The sequence below is a fragment of the Heterodontus francisci genome, chromosome 14 (assembly GCF_036365525.1).
Source record: "Heterodontus francisci isolate sHetFra1 chromosome 14, sHetFra1.hap1, whole genome shotgun sequence".
NCBI lineage: Eukaryota > Metazoa > Chordata > Chondrichthyes > Heterodontiformes > Heterodontidae > Heterodontus > Heterodontus francisci.
In genome coordinates, this window is record NC_090384.1 from 40674543 (window position 1) to 40694731 (window position 20189).

At 44.0% G+C, this 20189-nt stretch overlaps 1 protein-coding gene across 2 annotated transcripts in view; it reads right to left on the reverse strand.

The window, feature by feature from the left end:
* Nucleotides 1-20189, reverse strand: part of LOC137377283 (kielin/chordin-like protein) — a 455612-nt gene that overhangs the window by 28496 nt on the left and 406927 nt on the right. For both annotated transcript variants that reach the window (XM_068046829.1, XM_068046830.1), the window contains exons 28-36: nucleotides 18466-18548; nucleotides 17236-17329; nucleotides 15716-15798; nucleotides 12042-12147; nucleotides 10935-11381; nucleotides 9940-10022; nucleotides 8750-8846; nucleotides 7807-7889; nucleotides 966-1106 (exon numbers count right to left, since the gene is read on the reverse strand). In XM_068046829.1, the coding sequence (XP_067902930.1) occupies nucleotides 966-1106; nucleotides 7807-7889; nucleotides 8750-8846; nucleotides 9940-10022; nucleotides 10935-11381; nucleotides 12042-12147; nucleotides 15716-15798; nucleotides 17236-17329; nucleotides 18466-18548 (1217 nt within the window). The remainder of the gene's footprint in view (nucleotides 1-965; nucleotides 1107-7806; nucleotides 7890-8749; nucleotides 8847-9939; nucleotides 10023-10934; nucleotides 11382-12041; nucleotides 12148-15715; nucleotides 15799-17235; nucleotides 17330-18465; nucleotides 18549-20189) is intronic.

Genomic DNA, 20189 nt, shown 5'->3' on the forward strand with positions numbered 1-20189 from the left:
CAGTAGCTCAGCACCAAGGGCCCAGCAAACAGCAGCTGGAAGACCCAAGGACCATGGACCTCAGACATAGCAGCTCACATACCTAAGTTCCATGGGCCTTACAAACAGGGATTCATACACCCAAGGCAGCGGATCCTCCAAACTAATCGCTTATAAACCCAATCAAGGGGTCCCTCTAACAGAATGTCTTGTACCATAGCAGGGTGCTGGTTTTAACAGCCTAGCTCAGAACTGTTTATTTATATTGATTGTATATATTTTTCTGCTAATTTTCCCTTTGAATATTTTCACTTCTATGGAAGGCACTGACTCTCATTGTGCTATGAATCCACAGGCACCATGCATCTTGTACTCTGCATCTAACCCATACTGAACCTGACCTGGGAGTGCTTGATGGGCAGTGCAGAGGGAGCTTTACTTTATACCTGACCTGAACTGTAGGTGACTGGGGAATAATTGGTCCCAGATGGATGACCACTGCTGAACCAGAAGAAGCCACTGGGCAGTTAAATTGCAAAACGTGACCTAGAATCCTGGTCAGCCGCCGAAGTTTATGCAAGACTGTGAGAGGCAGATGGAATGGCAGGAAAGGATGCCACTGCAAGGCCCTCTCCCACCACTGGGGGAACCCAGGATGATCACCATCACTTTCCAGGGGCCACTTCCATCTTTCCCATGGTGACAGATCAGCCATGATCTAACTGAATGTGGAACAAGCTTGAGGGGCTGAATGGCCTACTCCTATGTTAATATGACAGGAGAGAGTTCTCACCAGGCAGCCGGATATTGCTGCTTTCCACCACCCGGAATTGAGCCTTACCTCCAGCATTTGTTGTCATTCTCTATTGTGACTGTGAAGGGAATAGCGGCCATTGTATTGCAACGAATGGTAAACATAATGAACAAAGGAGACATTTTTGGAAATTATTTTCTCACATCTCTTGGGAAAGGTCAGCTATCCTCACCTGATGTACTTGATCCTGGTGCACACAGAGTGAATCAACACACACTGGGCAGCATTGGCCCTCTGGGGTCTCCTGCTGCATTAAGCTGCACAGCAGGGCCGGGCACTGCTCCTTCTGTGACCTGCACATAACTCTCCCTTCCTGCAAATATAAAATATAACAATAGTTGCAGCAAAAATCTTTCGTATCAGACTTTAAAATTTATAGCTCAAAGTACTCAGCCTATACAACCTGCAAAATGATCACAGTCCGAAAGGCATTAATAGCATTGCTGCAGTGCCTGCTTCCTGCCATTAGATGGGAGTGTAACATTAGAAACTCCACCATCCACCAGTGCAGTATCTCTAACCGCTTGTGACCACTGACTCAAGTTCCATTGATGATAAGCGTATCCAGTGTATCTGCTTTTGTTTCAGATTTCCAGCATTGGCCGTATTTGCGGTTTGTTTGCCGATCCCTAATTCTCAGCTGACTTACTGTATTTACCTGAAGTCCTTACTCCACGTCTTCGTCACTTCCTGACTGGAATATTTGATACTCTTTGTTCTGGCCCCTCATCCTGTACTTTCCACAACCATCTGTTCATCCAAAGCTCTGCTGCATGTATGCTATCCCACACCAAATCCCACTCACCCTTCCTTGATGACCTACATTGGCTCTCAGTCCTCCAAATCCTCATATTTTATACGTTAAAGCTTGTCTTGAAGTCCTTCTCTGCCTTGCCCCTCTTCATACCTCTGTAACCTCTACCTGTCCTATAACTGTCCCTCCCCTATCCCCACTCTGAACCCTCCGTTCGTCTAATTGGCCTCTTATGTATTGTTACGAACATCTGGTTCATGGTTTGTATTAATATTTTAGATGCCACTTATAGTTTTGGGGAATTAAATGTGCTGTAAGAATTTCCAAAGGTTGCAGACCACCCAAGATTTAAAGTTCAAAGATGTCTCCATGAGTGCTTACAGAGACAGAGTTACAGAGGCGAGAGCCAGAAACTGGCAGGTGAGCTTGTTTAGTTGAAAATTGGAGCCAGCAGGTCTGGAAGAGATTGTTCTGTCATTGTTAGCAATATTAATTATTCATGTGGGCATCAGGAATTAGAGATGTTTTGAGAGTTGGAGGTAATTAGCTTAAATTGCGATCTGGGACATCCCATATGTACCTAATTGCTTTGGTGATAGATGATGCAGGGGGTGCCTGTTGGTGTTTTTTGGTCTGTGTGCTTGCTGACAGACAGGCAATTGGGTTTTTGCAAACTGTTGGCTTCAGATATGCTGTTGGTCACAAAGAAACCAGTTTTGTTTTTCATTCATTCATGGGATGTGGGCGTCACTGGCTAGGCCAGCATTTATTGCCCATCCCTAATTGCCCTCGAGAAGATGCTGGCCTTCTTGAACCGCTGCAGTCCGTGTGGTGTAGGTACACTCACAGTGCTGTTAGGGAGTTCCAGGATTTTGACCCAGTGACAGTGAAGGAATGGCGATATACTTCTCAGTCAGGATGGTGTGTGGCTTGGAGGGGAACTTGCAGGTGGTGGTGTTCCCATGCATCTGCTTCTCTTATCCTTCTAGGTGCTAGAGGTCCCGCGTTTGGAAGGTTCTGTCAAAGGAGTCTTGGTAAGTTGCCGCAGTCCATCTTGCAGATGGTACACACTGTTGCCACTGTGCGCGATGGTGGACAGAGTGAATGTTGAAGGTGGTGGATGGGGTGCCAATCAAGTGGGCTGCTTGGTCCTGGATGGTGTCGAACTTCTTGAGTGTTGCAGCTGCACCCATCAAGGCAAGTGGAGAGTATTCCATCACACTCCTGACTTGTGCCTTGCAGATGGTGGACAGGTTTTGGGGAGTCAGGAGGTGAGTTACTCGCCACAGGATTCCTAGCCTCTGACCTGCTCTTGTATTTATAGGGCCATTCAGTTCAGTTTCTGGTCAATGGTAACCCCCAGCATGTTGATAGTGAGGGATTCAGTGATCGTAGTACCATTGAATGTCAAGGGGAAATGGTTAGTTTCTCTCTTGTTTGAAATAGTCGTTGCTCGGCACTTGTGTGGCGCGAATGTTACTTGTCACTTATCAGCCCAAGCCTGGATATTGTCCAGGTCTTCCTGCATTTATACACAGACTGCTTCAGTATCTGAGGAATCGTGAATGGTGCTGAACATTGTGCAATCATCAGCGAACATCCCCACTTCTGGCCTAATGATAGAGGGAAGATCATTGATGAAGCAGTTGAAGATAGTTGGGCCTAGGACACTATCCTGAGGAACTCGTGTAGTGAAGTCCTGGAGCCGAGATGATTGACCTCCAACAATCACAACCATCTTCCCTTGTGCTAGGTATAACTCCAACCAGCGGAGAGGTTTTCCCCCAATTCCTATTGACTCCAGTTTTGCTAGGGCTCCTTGATGCCATACTCGGTCAAATGCTGCCTTGTTGTCAAAGGCAGTCACTCTCACCTCACTTCTTGAGTTCAGCTCTTTTGTCCATGTTTGAACCAAGGCTTTTGGAAAGCTGTTGGCTTTGAAAGCAGCTGGGTTTATCAGCAAAGAGGCCATCAGAAACCAGGGGTGCTTCTGTTTTGAGGCAGGCCTGTGCTCAAGCTGGGAAGTCCAGATTCAGGAGGTGTTGGAAGAGAGCTGGAGGATTTGCCTAGCTGAAACTAGGGGGAATATCTCCAGGAGATCTCATTCCTCTGAAGATAGCTGAGAAATTAAGGAAATCAAAGTGAATTTCTCAGAGCTGTGGTACATTTTGGATTAATCCCAAGAGAAATAAACAAACTGACAAGTTCCTGTAATGTATAGGGGAACTCTTGAGGTGGAAGTAACAGTCAAACAGAGATTTAGAGTTTAAAGCAGTGTTGTCCAACATTTTCACATGGGGGCCACATTATAATTTTTGTCTTACATGGGGTCAGGTGGGGGGGGGGGGGTGCTGTGAGAAAATTTCAAGAAGATAAAGGCATTAAAATGTATCTTATTAATCAAAACAATAAAGTGCACTTTTGTGAAGAAGCTTTAAATGAGAAGAATAATTTATTGACTTACTTTCTGGTCACTATGTTGGACACTGATTTAGTGAAATACCTGGCATTTTTTTTGCTTGCACATGTAGTCAATGTTTGCCTGCATACTTGTTGTAGTGATGCAGAATATTCTGGATAGAAGTCATTCAGTTAATCATTCACAGTCTCTCTCGCTGCCCTCTCCTCTCTCTATCTATCCCCCTCTCTCACTCGCTGTTTCCCCTCGCTCTCTCTCTCTCTCTCTGACAATTGCAGAGAGTGGGAATGCTCAGCAGATGGTTGATCAGTTTTAATAAAAATCTCAATTCAGTTTCACAGTTGACAGACCCTGACATTGAAGTTCAGAAACTGCTGTTCCCAGACAGATTCAAAGTTTTCTGGTGGGCTTTTTAAAAAAGCCGATCTGACAATGGGAAATTTCGAATCTCCAGTTATGGACTCCTGGCGGAGTTGAGGAATGGCCCTGGGTACAGTTTATGTCCGCGGGCCGGATCCTGGCCTGTGGGCTGTATATTGGACAACCCTGGTTTAAAGTATTCGCCTTCATGTTCTGTTAAGATTTTAAATTTAAAAGGTGTGTTTCCAAATTGTAGTGTTGTTAGTAGTGTTTTGCTTTAACTCTTGTGCAGTCAAGTTTTTTGTTTAAAATGTGAAATCTTGTGGCATAATTCTTTCCGTAATAACTGGGAATTCGACTTTCTCTTTTTAAAAGTTAATGGTCCCCAATGGGATTCTAACAGTATCCCCCATTCCCTGTGCTTTCCCATTAGTAGCCACGCCTTCAACTGTCTCGGTCCCACACTCTGGAATTCCCTTCCTAAATTTCACTTCATATCCATCTCCTCCTTTAACGCCCTCCTTAAAGCTTACCCTTTGGCCAAACATTTGGTCATCGCGCTCAATCACCCCATAGAGTCATAGAATTATACAGCACAGAAACAGGCCCTTTGGCTCACTGTGTCCGCGCCGGCCATCAAGCCCATCTCTTCTAATACCATTTTCCAGCACTTGGCCTGTAGCCTTGTATGCTATAGTGTTTCAAGTGCACATCTAAATACATCTTAAATGTTAGAATCATAGCGTTATACAGCACAGAAACAGGCCCTTCAGCCCATCAGCATCCATTTTTCCTCATACTGCTTTGAAGCGCCTTGGGATGTTCTTCTACATTATATGTGCTCTCTAAATGCAACTAGTTGTCATTGATGTGTTTGAAACAACATCCTGTTCTTTCCATCTACTAATTCACCTCTGTACAAAGTGTACAACATATCAACAAAAGTCCAACATAAATTATCCAACTAGTTTACAGGAGAGCAGTAGTCAAACCCCAGGCAAACCTGTACCTGATGCGATTATATTGATTGATAAATGCACTGTCAAATGTGGCACTGAGCCATACAAGTTCTAGCTCTACTCCCAAGTCTGTGTTAAATTCTGTAGTTGTTAACCATCCACAGTTTGTGTAGAATTAGCTCCCAGGACTCACTTGCACTGTTCACATACAGGCTGCGAAAGAAACTGATGGTGGCTGTCTGAAGTCAGCCTTAGGGTCCATGGGTTATTGTAAACTCGGAGTCGAACCCAACAGTATATCCCCCAGTCTCACTTTCACCCTGGACTCCCTCAAACTGATGTGACAGAAATACTAAAGACCCTGCATAGGAGGTCAGAGACTGATTTCAAGCCCTCCTGCTGCACTCCAGCTCTGATTTGAATTGGATATGTTTCCAGACCCGGTTCTGTCTGAAACACATTAAAAAGAAAATGAACCCAATCAACAATGACGGCCCCAAAACCCACAATTCCCCCTGTTTCAGAATTTGCTCTATGTGTCATGCTGATTTGCCAGTGAGACTGCACACGGACATACCCAAGGCAGAATTGTATCCTGAGAAATCTCTACTCCTGACATTTGTTGAGAAAAACTGAAAGACAATGTACTTCCCAACGCAATCTTGGAATCAGCTGTTAGTTTGCAGTAAGGCACTTTGCCTGGAGAGGGAGAGATGGTTTTAAAAATATTCCTCCTGGACGCACACTGATTCAGAGGCCTCTGGGTGTTTACGAAGCCTTTCTCCCCATCTTTCTTCCCATTGCTAACCTCTTCTATTTGCTTTGGAGTCTCTGCCAATGTTCTCTCTAAGTTGTGCGTGTGCCACTGTTGTGCAGCAATCATAATAGTACTACACAGGCTGCTCACAAGCTGTCCCCTTTTGTGCACAGCCACTGCAATAAATTAAAGGGGCCATGCATTGGAGTAAACAAATCCAGCACAACAAAGAGAACTTAGAGGAATCATTGCAGTCCACCCAGCAGTTTCTCCACTGGCCTACACAGAGTATACAGAGTAATATACAAATGCTGCCCTGTGTGCGCAGACTGTTCTTGGTAAGATTGATCACTACTGAAAATTTGAACTGCATAGTTGTTGGCCAACTGCTTTTCATGTGGATGTCAACTTCTGTCGTCCCCATTCACAGGGTGCCAGGAAAAGAACTGATCTTGGGCCAGGTGATCTTCCCCCATGATACACTAAACACAGAAGAGGTTAGTTGTGGTAGATTATGGGACAACCTCTGCATTCCCAGTCCCCATGTAAAGAGAGAGTGCAGAAATTTGGGACAGTTGACAATTATATAATAAAAATTAATAAACCTTTAATAAACTGTGGAGTTTTATCCCAAAACACTAATAAAAATCCCAAAACCCAATGTAATATGAAGGAATTTGTTAATTTGCTTTGAAGCAGTGGCCTTGTTCAAAATCTTTTAATTTGGGCTGGTTATTATTGAATTGTCAGTTTTGTTTTGAAGCTTTATCATCAGCTTTTCTGAGTTTAGTAGGTTGGCATGTCCGGAGAGGTCCAATCTCACCAGAGACGGCACTTGTGTGGACATTGCTGAGGACAGAACTGAGATTGGCTATCATGGTCAAATAGTCCATCAACAGTTACTGATCAGGCTCACAAATGAAAAATGGACTGTTGGAAGAGGCACTGGAGAGCGAATGGTGAATGTACCCAAGAAAGAGTCAGCCAGCACCTTCAGAAGATGATGTGATAAAATTGGCCAAGAAGAAAATAAACACTTGAAGAACAGCACCCTGTTCTACTCCGATTCCCTGGAACTTGAGACTTTTACCTATTCTGCCTGGGAAGCATTTTGTTTTAATTTATAATTATGTTGCTACTGTAAGGTTCAGTTTACAAAAGGTTAAGACTCCTAGACAAATGGAGGCATGTTGGTTTACAATAGGATGTGAATCATTAGATAATTTTCAGCCTGCCTTCCAAAAAGTGAGGAGAATTCACATGGCAACACATGTTAATCATAGTATCCAGCTCCATATAGAGTCCACTGTTACAATCTTCGGCCACACCAAGCATCAGTGGGGGCAATGAGATCTGGTTACGGGAGTGGCCAGTAATGTTGAACTCAAGAGGGTATCAACTGTAAATCCTTTTTCAGCAATCCCAAGAGATCAAGACCATTTCTATCTACCCATTGTACAAAATCATAATAGGCAAAAAGTCCCCTTCTCACTCACTCCAATTCTTTAGGATCCCATTTGCTCCCATTGCGCTAAACCTCAATGAAGTAAAATATGGAGCAGCAAAAAAAGCATATTAGCCACATTTGTTATGTTCATGGGTGAGGAGGATTGATTACAGTCTACTCCAGGAATGAAGACATGAAAATCTCTCACTGTGTTGGTAATATTCCTTTAATTAAAAGTTGATGTTTTATCGGCTCTATGTTTGACTATTTCCAAAATCTGTTTCCCATCAGATGGGGGACACGCAATGTTCACTTACCAAGCAGCGACATTGAAGACAGGGCTTATCGTGTGGAATGAATAGAGATCCATCAGTGTAGTTCACGCCATTAAATATACAGCCTATGAAGAATAAATGGGATGCAAGCATTTAATAACCCCCTAAAATGTTACTGGAAGAATGATTGCATCTTGCCCCTGATTGAGTGAGAGTTGCAAAGGCAGAGCCATGGACAGAGCCCATGTTAACTCCAAGGATCTGTTCAAGTGGTCAGTTTTTTGGTACAATTTGGGTATTTGGTCAGGAACCAATGAGTAAATTGTTATTATCACTTGTTTTGTGACAACACGTTAATTAGTATGGCGTTGACAATGAATTAGCAAAGCTTGGAATAACCATCAATCCTAGAATTTCTATTGACCGCTGTGCTCATGAAACCATTAATGACTACTTTCCAGCAAAGTACCCCCAAAAAACTTTTAAAATTCAACAAACAAAAACATTTTTTTGGAAGTCATAGGCTGCAAGCATTCTCAAACCTGTCTTAATGAAGTATTTTCCACCAGTAGGGCTTTTTTTTTTTAAAGGTACTCGGATAAGATCCTGGGAAGACTTGTTTGCAGTAGCAACATGTATCCTGTTGCTGGGGTATTGGCCATTATACATGTGGCTTCGTTACTCAGACATACCATATTAGTCTAGGTCATGGTTATGAAAAGATTGTCTTATCCATTGTTTACACAGTCTCCCTAGACAATGTTTCCTGCAGTTACATTGACTGGATCACAAGTTTCAACCTATTTACAAGAAGGTGCCATCCTCTCCTATCACAGTGATGCTTTCTCATTACTGCTGAAGCATGGATCATTGAGGTTCTACTGGCCCTAAGCCTTCACCTCAGTATGAGCAGATACTGAAATCACTCCCTACTTCTTGCAATCAAATGGAGCTGTCCAAAATGGTCTTGATTAATGCCTCTTACCTTGGCAGGGGGGGCAACACTGACCCTCCTCTTTTACTGGATTGGTACATTCCTCCTGGATCAAGCAGCTGATGAGACTGCAGCTGATCTCGGTGTCCTGTACAAGGATTTTAAAAAGTAAATCATTAGGTTACAGCCTCTGTTGACAGATAGCTAACATTCTTTCTATCTCTGCTGACAGAGTTCAAATGCCAAGGTCAAAGTTTTGTAGATGGCTTCTGGAATCACTGTTTAAATCCTTTCAGGAATTTGCCTTATCCTATTGGAGATATTCTCTTTTTTCATTTCTGACTGTTCTTGTTTCCCCATTAAAATACATTTTTGGAGGAAGTATGGTTCCCAAGTGTTGAAAGCAGCTTTCTGTTGGTCAGGAGTGGTCACATCTTCATCCTGCATCTCCGCAATAGTATCTTGGTCCTACTCTGGTTTCTGCTGTGGCGGAGGACACAAACACTGTAGCTTCAGCAAGCAAGAGAGGGAGAATCAGTGAAAATAAAAATTAACTTACACGTATAAATTACCTCATCAGATCCTCAGGATATCCCAAAATGTTTCAAAACCAATGAATTAGTTTTGAAATCCACTCACAGTTGTCATGTAGGCAAATAGGGCAGCCAGTGTTCCCTCTAATTTCCTATCGCTGTGCTCAGCCTATTTGATGCACTGCGCGGTCCCTTTAAGATTGCTATGTGGCCACACATGCGCGCATCTTACGGATTCCACTGCTTGTGTGTGGCACATTCCCGAATGCTGCACAGCTGCGCACCCACGCAGTTTAGCAGAAATGTTGATGGCAGCCCATAAACAGCAAGTGCGATGAATGATCACTTAATCTGTTTTTGGCAGTGATGGCTCAGGAATCAACATTAGCTGGTGGTCTATTCACTGGAGTTCTATGTACTTCAACATGATTGGTTAAAGCAGTTTTGCTAAAGTCATGGTAGGACATTGTTGCTGGCGTGCCCCATCAGCCGTGGCAAGGTTCGTGGAAAAAGAAGGGAGAGGGAGAAAATAAAGATCGATTTGAATATGCACCTTGTACCAAGCAGTCCGGATTACAGTAATGTGATTTGCCATTGATTTATCAGGGGCGTATAAAATATGCCATTCCCTTTGGGCCAAACCTATGACTTACTAGGTTACTTTCCATGTATGCTAAATGCAAGTGTGCTTTAAACCATGTTACTGACCAAACACAGGCACTTGGCACAGGGATCACCCCTAGGAACACTCTCCCCGTGGCTGAACACCACTCCATTTTCATCCACACAACCTAAAGAAACAGAAAACAGAAAATTAGATCAAGCAAATTCTATGGCACTAAATATCTAACATGCAGCATCAAGGAACAGGTAGGAAATGGCACAAAGGACACAGTGCCAAGAAGCAGAGGATTTAAGCTGCCAAAGACTGAAGAGGTCACAACACCAAGGAGTGCAGGGGACATGGCATCAGTGGTAGGAGGGGCCATGGTGCCAAGGTGCAGATGAGATTCCGAGAGAATATAATTTGAACAGTGCCTCCATCCCTGAGGAAGAGTATCATTCAGAGAGTGCCTCCATCTCTGAGGGAGTGTATTGCTTAGCCAATTTCTAAATCTTCATCGCAACTGCTTTTTTCTCTGTGTGCTTTTAAAAAATTAATTAATACTTCTGGTTTCCCATTTTGTTCTCCGTGTGGCATTCCATGCCTTGCTGAGATTGCAGCAGTGGGTGTTGTGCTAAAGCTGCCATTCAGATCACCCACAATGAGGTGTGCAAGAATCCTGGGGCAGGGAATGTGCTTGGTGCATTATAAATCAATGGAGAAAGACTAGCCTATAAACAGCCTGTTTCCTATATTCAGGTATCAGCTCTAATGGAATAATCAATATTATGATTCTATTATCCGTTCAAAATATATAATCAGAAATATGAACAATGTATTGTAAAAGCAATTGTGCTCCTGATTTCCTACAAGTGTAGTGTTTAACAAATTGAACATTTTTGCTCCTGTCCACTGGCAATCTGATTCTATTTTACAGACACCTCACAGGACACTAACAGCGTTGATAGGTTCACAATCGCCTCTGACTCTCTTTTGCCTACTACACTTGTGTGAGGTAGCCTGACTTCGCTCAGATCCTCATTGTCCATGTACCACTTAACCTGGAAATTTTCCTTCTGTGCTCCCCCCGTGCACTTACTTAAGTCTTCCTGGATAATCTTGTCTTTGGTACTTGCAACGTCTAGTGAAGTGGATTTGACTGTTGTTGGTAGAGGAAGCACTGCTCGTGGTTCGGAATTCCCCTGGGGTGCACTGTTTGTACTAGTGCCCATTTCTGCAGGATGCCCAGCCACTGCTTGCTCTGTTGTGACAATTCTTTGACTCTCAGGCGAAGCATTTAATCCCTGTGCCAACTTGCTCTTGACACTCCAGGGTAAAATCCTATGCAGGTTGTACTTCCTCATTGCTGGCCTGGCTGAAGGAGACAAGGATGTTAACCTGACTTCTGAGTCAGAGGTATGAGGTAGAACTGTTGCTCTCCGTGGGCTTCGGGAGAATCGTGTAGGTGCTAGTTTCTCAGGGATCGTGTTGTCTGTGATAGGAGGGTACAGTGCTGAGCTCTCAGTAGAAGGTGAAGCCATTGGCACTAGAAAAAAAAAAGAGAAATTTAGTAAACAACACCAGAGGCGAAAGATTAAGCCACTGTTACTGATAACACAAACATCAAAGATGATGGAGTTCATTTGGCCCATCTAGATCATCCTTCACTATGATATCACCTGTCACAATATCTAATTGCCTCTTGAATGATTCTCCTGTTTTTGTCTATACTGCTCTAAGAGATCTAATCATTCCTTGTCTGAATAAGTGCTTCCTGATACCAGTGTCGGAGATGCACTAGGCTGGGAATTTCCCTAGAACTGCTCCCGTTTCACCAGCGCTATTCCCAGGAAGTGTCTGAAAATTCCATTTTACGCATGTATACAAGTTATTTGCTGCACTTCCAGTGAAGTATCACTAGGAACAGCTCAAGGGAGTTAATGATCCTATAACCCTTTATCTGACAGTTATGACCTACACTGAAATTAGGCTCTGGATTTATGTTTCCAATTTCACTTAGGATCTCAGATACCCCTGTAAGGTCCCATCTCATGCAAAGCTCAAGAATCAGTTAGCCAATAAAATGTAATAGAGGGGTTAAATGTATTTTTTCCATATTCCAATTGATAAAGTTCCACTAGCTATTGGAGAAGCTAATGATCTTCAGAGACAGTCTTCATCCAGTTCCACTGATTATGGTACTTACGGTCAGGGCACATAGGACAGCAGCTGCCAGGGACATGAAGCAAAGGCTGTTCACACTCCAGCTCTGTGCAGCTGTCTCCTTTCCACTCACACTCCACATTGCCTTCCTGTGGTGAGAGGGGCAAAGAGCCAGGTTATTGCCAAAATATCTCGGTATCTCAAATAGGAAGAGCATTGAGCAGACTGACATTGGAAAAGCAACCTGATTTGGATATGAAGTAAAGTCTTAGCATCTAACATATGAACTTCTGGCTTGTACAATGTTTATTTTTCACCAAGGGGGATTTCTGATATTCTGGATTTGAGGCAAACGTTTATGATCCCCCAGTACATGGAATGATCAAATCACAGCCAACTCAGGAGTTATAGAGGAGACAAGTCACATTCTGACATGGTACCTTCAATGGAAATGACAAAGGATGCATTCCAGAGGAAACTTATTTTCTACATTTGGCACCCAGTGGGGTGCTGCTTTTTGCCATTGTGTGCTGTGGCTGTGGGGCACCCCCTTGAACCTACTGCCTGAAACACTGCATATTCATATTTCCTCCAGCATTTAGTGTAGTCAATTTAGAATTAACTTTTTCTTACAAAATTGTCTGAAAATGAAAACTCACCTGTATAACAACCCCTTAGCATTAGGAACCAATGGTAGCTTTGTTTTAATATTGCAAATAAAAGGTCAAATTTGAATTTGATTACTGCTATGAATAATTAGAAATAGCAATAATTCACTAATTTTCTATCCATACGCAGGATTATGTTGAATTCTAGAGCTATGTTCAGCCTATAATTCTGATGACAGGTTACAGATCTGAAACGTTAACTGTTTCTCTCGCCACAGATGCTGCCAGACCTGCTGAATATTTATAGCATTTTCTGTTTTAATTTCAGGCCTATAATTATGTTTTCTTGAACCTTCAAGTTTGAACGCCCTAGTCCTCTGATTTTCAGTGACAGAACCGAAGTCAGGATAATTTTAGCACTTCTTAAATTTGGGCCCTCTCATGATTGCTGGTGGTCACCTCCCTCTGACTTGTATCTGGCTTCTGAGAACATTTGCCATGGCGGTTGGTTTCTTCCATGCAGGTGAAGAATGAAGTAGCCCAGTAGTGAACATGCTTCCTGAAGTCACAATTCAACCATGTACAGCTTGAGAGTCACTGGACAAATCAGAGTTGCAGAACTGAGGGAGTTGGTCTGAACAAACTGCTGCACAGTCTTGAATGGTATGGTTGGTGCCACTAGCTCACCAAAGGGAAGAAACAAAATCTCTGGGTACCCTGACTCACTATTCAGCACCCTGTGTCTCCTTAAACTGCACTCCAATCCACATGAGTTGTCTACTTTGTGGAAGAATGTGAGAAACCATGGGATGAGAAGCAGCCATTTACCCCAATAAACCTTCTCCTCCACAGACCATGTACAATCTAGCCTACTGTGAACTCTATCACAACTATTTAATCTCCTGAGGGAAAGTTCTGTGTAAATCGCCCTTGATTCTCAAACTTAAAGCAAAACTCCATTTTCTTTATCCATCCTCACTGTTCAACTCTGGCCAATAGTGCAGGAACTGTCAAGTCCCATGGAGTATTTATTTTTGACTCTCACAATAACTATCCCCATAACTAATCCCATTCTCAACTGGAGATTGGTCCTGCTACTTTTTATCTGTGTTAATTGTTTCAGCCTCAGCTGCTTTTCCTGTCAGTTTGTTCTGCAGAATCACTACTCTGGACAGTTCCTTCTATTGTTTAAGAACAAAGAACAAAGAAAATTACAGCACAGGAACAGGCCCTTCAACCCTCCAAGCCTGCGCCGATCCAGATCCTCTACCTAAACATGTCGCCTATTTTCTAAGGGTCTGTATCTTTTTGCTTCCTGCCCATTCATGTATCTGTCTAGATACATCTTAAAAGACGCTATCGTGTTCGCATCTACCACCTCCGCTGGCAACGCGTTCCAGGCACCCACCACCCTCTGCGTAAAGAACTTTCCACGCATATCCCCCCTAAACTTTTCCCCTCTCACTTTGAACGCGTGACCCCTAGTATTTGAATCCCCCACTCTGGGAAATAGCTTCTTGCTATCCACCCTGTCTATACCTCTCATGATTTTGTACACCTCAATCAGGTCCCCCCTCAACCTCCGCCTTTCTAATGAAAATAATCCTAATCTACTCAACCTCTCTTCATAGCTAGTGCCCTCCATACCAGGCAACATCCTGGTGAACCTCCTTTGCAACCTTTCCAAAGCATCCACATCCTTTTGGTAATGTGGCGACCAGAACTGCACGCAGTATTCCAAATGTGGCCGAACCAAAGTCCTATACAACTGTAACATGACCTGCCAACTCTTGTACTCAATACCCCGTCCGATGAAGGAAAGCATGCCGTATGCCTTCTTGACCACTCTATTGACCTGCGTTGCCACCTTCAGGGAACAATGGACCTGAACACCCAAATCTCTCTGTACATCAATTTTCCCCAGGACTTTTCCATTTACTGTATAGTTCACTCTTGAATTGGATCTTCCAAAATGCATCACCTCGCATTTACCCTGATTGAACTCCATCTGCCATTTCTCTGCCCAACTCTCCAATCTATCTATATTCTGCTGTATTCTCTGACAGTCCCCTTCACTATCTGCTACTCCACCAATCTTAGTGTCGTCTGCAAACTTGCTAATCAGACCACCTATACTTTCCTCCAAATCATTTATGTATATCACAAACAACAGTGGTCCCAGCACGGATCCCTGTGGAACACCACTGGTCACACGTCTCAATTTTGAGAAACTCCCTTCCACTGCTACTCTCTGTCTCCTGTTGCCCAGCCAGATCTTTATCCATCTAGCTAGTACACCCTGGACCCCATGCGACTTCACTTTCTCCATCAGCCTACCATGGGGAACCTTATCAAACGCCTTACTGAAGTCCATGTATATGACATCTACAGCCCTTCCCTCATCAATCAAACTTTGTCACTTCCTCAAAGAATTCTATTAAGTTGGTAAGACATGACCTTCCGTGCACAAAACCATGTTGCCTATCACTGATAAGCCCATTTTCTTCCAAATGGGAATAGATCCTATCTCTCAGTATCTTCTCCAGCAGCTTCCCTACCACTGACGTCAGGCTCACCGGTCTATAATTACCTGGATTATCCCTGCTACCCTTCTTAAACAAGGGGACAACATTAGCAATTCTCCAGTCCTCCGGGACCTCACCCGTGTTTAAGGATGCTGCAAAGATATCTGTTAAGACCCCAGCTATTTCCTCTCTCGCTTCCCTCAGTAACCTGGGATAGATCCCATCCGGACCTGGGGACTTGTCCACCTTAATGCCTTTTAGAATACCCAATACTTCCTCCCTCCTTATGCCGACTTGACCTAGAGTAATCAAACATCTGTCCCTAACCTCAACATCCGTCATGTCCCTCTCCTCAGTGAATACCGATGCAAAGTACTCGTTTAGAATCTCACCCATTTTCTCTGACTCCATGCATAACTTTCCTCCTTTGTCCTTGAGTGGGCCAATCCTTTCTCTAGTTACCCTCTTGCTCAAAGCTAGAATCGCTCAAAGCTTATGACTTTTAAACCTTTGTCTTCAAATTCTGTGCTGACAGTTAGAGAAACAGCCTATCTACCTCATCCATCCACTGTGACAGCACCTACCGTACAGAGACAGACGACACAGGGGTCAGCAGCTGAGATGTAATACCCTCCATCTTCCAGAATCTGACCATCGTACAGACACACTGGAAAGACGAATAAATAAACCGGCTAGAAAACATGGTAACTGTCAATCACATGGCAGATTAAAAAAAAACTCAAGTCATTCACCAGACACCAGACATTAAAACACATTGAACGAGTCACACACTAGATTTAAATATGACAGGCTTGATGCTGTGTCAGTAACATTCTACAGGGGAGGGGGTGGGGTGGGGAGGGGATCATAACTCCTGCTCAGTCAGTTGTTGGAAGTTGTGGGCCAGTCATCTGGAGGATTCTGTGAAGGGATCATTTCAATGACCAACCTCATGAGTATAAATGCAGCGAGCTGCTTCTATGCAACAGCTGCCCAGAGGTAGCTTGCTGGGTTAAGTCAGCATTAATTGGTATCATTTTCACCTGCATATTACAACAGTGACTACACTTCAAAAAGTACTTCATTGGCTGTGATGTGCTTTGAGATGTCCAGCGGTCATGAAAGGTGCTTTATAAATGCAAGTCTTTCTTAAGACCGATGGATAATGGGCAACCCGGAGGCTGCCTGCTAGCACTCAGCTATGTCATTGGGGAGGGATTTACACAAACAGAAGTCGAGGTGAGCCCAAGGAAACAGTGATCTAAATGTTCTTTTAGGCCTGGTGGAGTATTCCTGTTTCTCCTGGTCTCACAAAAATATGTTTTACACTAATCTGTCTCTGCTCAGCAGCTCATTAAAATGGCTTTGTGCTCCTATGTTAATCATAAGAACCTGATTTATATTTATTCATGAGGTTTCTGCTTGAGTTGGGCACACATCTCAACCACCCGAGAAAACAGTGGCATTAAAATGACCATGGGGCATAAAAGAACAATAGTGCACAGCTTGGATTCTAATTCCAGCTCAGTCCAGTTTCTGTCGGACAGAGAAAATTAAAATTCTTCCTTATGATTTCAAGTGCACAATTTGTGCAGAATCACAGGCACCAGACTAACCCTACCAGTGGGTGGCACTACACATTCCCAAACCATAGCTCAGTGCGAACAGCAACTCATTGCCTCCTTGAAAAATCCCCTTAATGGGTATGGCACGTTACATTCACTGGAGCACTCCAACTCAAAGAAGATCCTAATAACCAGTCAGTCACAAAATCGGCTTGAAATATTTACCCCAAGGTTCTAGGCAAAATTAACGTTTGAACGCATCACCAAAACACAGACAAACTTGGTAGAGAATCAGCAACAAAAATTTACTTACAAATATGATGACGTTGTGCTATAAATGTACAATACAGCTGTGCAGGGTTATTGTTTGAACACTGCACCTCTCTCATAAATTGAGTTGGCATCAAGGCAGTGATGGAAGAGGATGAAAGGTCTACAAGTAAAGCTCATAGTAAAACACACAGAAGATGCAGGTACAGAGTTTGCTGCTGCTGCTACTGCCTCCCCTGCTAGTGACAAACAACTTTGTTTGATCTTACCTGAGCAAGTGGGGCAGCATTCACCAGGCAGGGAATGGGGGTGATCACAGGAAGGTGGGTCACAGATCAGAACTTCACAGCTCACTTCTCCAAGCTGTTCAAGAGAGATGGGCAGAGAATCAGAGGAGGGTGGTATGAAGAGAAAACGAGAGAGAGAGTTACAGAGAAGGGAGGTGGAGAGAGGGAACTGGAATGTTAGAGAGACACAGACCGAGACAGACACAGATGGAGAGACAGAGAAAAAGACAGGTACAGAGAAAAGGTGGAAAATTACAAAGCAGCATTTCCCAGAAAGCACAGGAGATATACAAAAGAATAATATGACAGCACCCACACATCACAAAACATTCCATTAGCACAGACTTGAACTCTGCTCCTGTCTCTAATTCAAAAAACTCTGTCAAATACAGATGCCAATGATAAAACATCTAATGCTAGCATTCTCCTATACTGGGCTTGATGGTTGTCAATTACAAATAAATTGCTAATTTGTAATATGTCCAACTTAAGCACAAGTTACGTATATAGTAAAGCTGCCTCTTCTCTGGCTCATGAAACACTCAGCTACAAGACAGGTTTGCTGCAGAGTAAAGCAACCCCAGAACTACAAATACTTACTATGCATCTCACATCAACATTCAGCCCTTGTCCTGTGCTTAAGCCTCTCTGACTTATCTGATGTGAAGTCCCCACCTGCTCACTATGAACAGAATTTTATTCTGCCCTTGGAGACAAGCATGGAGGGGGAGGGGGAGGGGGGGGGGTGAGAAAGAGGGGGAAAGCAAAATGGCAGGGGGCACCATTTCAGATGTTGCCCAGCACCTCTGCCATTTTGGCCAGGACAGGGAAGGCCGAGGCCAATTGAGACCTTTAAGTAGCTGATCCCATGTCCATCTTCACTCCCAACAAGCAGATCCGACTGACCAAAGTGGCGATTATCCACATGGAGAGCGGGGAGGTGCTTTGAATTCGCCTGATACAAGAACAAAGTGATGAGCTGGAGGAGCAGAGCTGAAAAAGGACCTTGAAGAAGTTCTTCAATTGGCCTGCCCACAGTGAAATGGCTTCAGGGGTCCGATGGAGAGCCGAGGAGAGGTCTCGCCCCTACCTTCAGGCCTGCAGCTGGGACACCCGTTGCAAGAATAAAATGCAGCCCATAGTATCTCAGTATTCTCCTACAATAAATGTCACTGCTCCTTCCTGCTCTCAATCTTGTAACGAGAAACTCACTTGGCATTTGCAGTGGTAGCAGGGTCGGTTTTCAGGCTGAAATGATTGACCATTGGTGACCTTCCTCCCTTCATAGTTGCAATCTGAAAGGGAAAGACCATGTGAATAAATGAATGCAGCTACAATACAGAGATGAACCCCAGTATCTAAGCACTTACTTCATTGTCGGTAACTGCTCGCCATGGACTGAGTAATACTATCTTTCACAGCACACCATTCAACTACTCTGAGGCTTGAGTCTGAGGTGCACTTGTCTATTGATACTGATGCACCGCTCAGTTTGAGAGCATTCCTCTGAGTGAGGATTTGCACTCGCACAACTCTGACAGAGGATAGAAATGGGTGATGTGCAGCAGGACCAGCATCAGTCTGAGAGGTGTATAACTGCAGCTGATGAATTCCCTTTGTGGAAGCAGCTCTGCACAGCTATGCCTCTGAACCAGGCACTCGGGAATGGGATCATGTGCACACTGCCATCCACCATCTCTTCATGGTACCGCATTTTGCTAAAAATAAGACCAAACTTTCAGATACCTCAGCATACCATGTCGGGTTCTCAAGGATGTGCCAGGAGCATACATTGAGCAGTGAGGGAGACAGAGAGTAGGAGAAGGTGCCAGACGGTGAGGGAGACAGAGAGCAGGAGAAGGTGCCAGACGGTGAGGGAGACAGAGAGCAGGAGAAGGTGCTGGATAGTGAGGGAGACAGAGAACAGGAGAAGGTGCTGGACAGTGAGGGAGACAGAGAGCAGGAGAAGGTGCTGGACAGTGAGGGAGACAGAGAGTAGGAGACGGTGTTAGACAGTGAGGGAGACAGAGCCGGACAGTGAGGGAGACAGAGAGCAGGAGAAGGTGCTGGACAGTGAGGGGGACAGAGAGTAGGAAGGTGCCGGACAGTGAGGGAGACAGAGAGTAGGAGAAGGTGCCGGACAGTGAGGGAGACAGAGAGCAGGAGAATATTTAGGGCAGAGCTGTGAGAGTGGGGGTTCACAAAGAGAAGATAATTTGTCCTTTAGTAGCAAGGAAGGAAAATCAAAGGACAATTAACTCTGACCTCTTTCGTACAACTACTTAGGACAATTCACAGAATCAATTCAGAATCTCTTCACGATATGGACTGCAGAACAAATAAACTGGGCTACTTTGGCATAAGGAACTGAATTGTTATTGCCGGGGTTACTGTCATTCCCCAGAATGGTTTTTCAATCCTGCCTTTTAACCAATATTTGGTAATTCACCTCTTCACATGCCAGGGACTGTGACTCTTTGCAAGCAGTCCCCCTGAAGGTGTCATCACCAATCATTATTTAAACAAAAATATTCAGATCATTCTTCAGAATTGGACAGCGATGCATTAATTGAGCAGATTAAAGTTCTGCTGCAGTACATCAGACAACTGCCTCATCCCTACCAGTTGATGGGACACAGATCCATCCTTGTAATTCCTGCCTCCCGAGTTCCCAATCTCAGCTACATCATTGCATGGAAACAGGGAGCAGAGGTTAGATGCTTCCTCCCCAGAAGAAAGAGAAAACAGGAAGGAGATTATCCATGTGCATCTCTCTTTTTCACCGTTACCCATCCTTTCGACAACATTATACATTCTGCATGTGCAGAAATAAATGTATAGGTTTTCCCTCATGGACCTCTCCATGAACAGACATGTGGGGGGATTTGTAACATGGAGCATGGTGTGGATGAGGGGTGGGTGGGAGATCAAGTTTG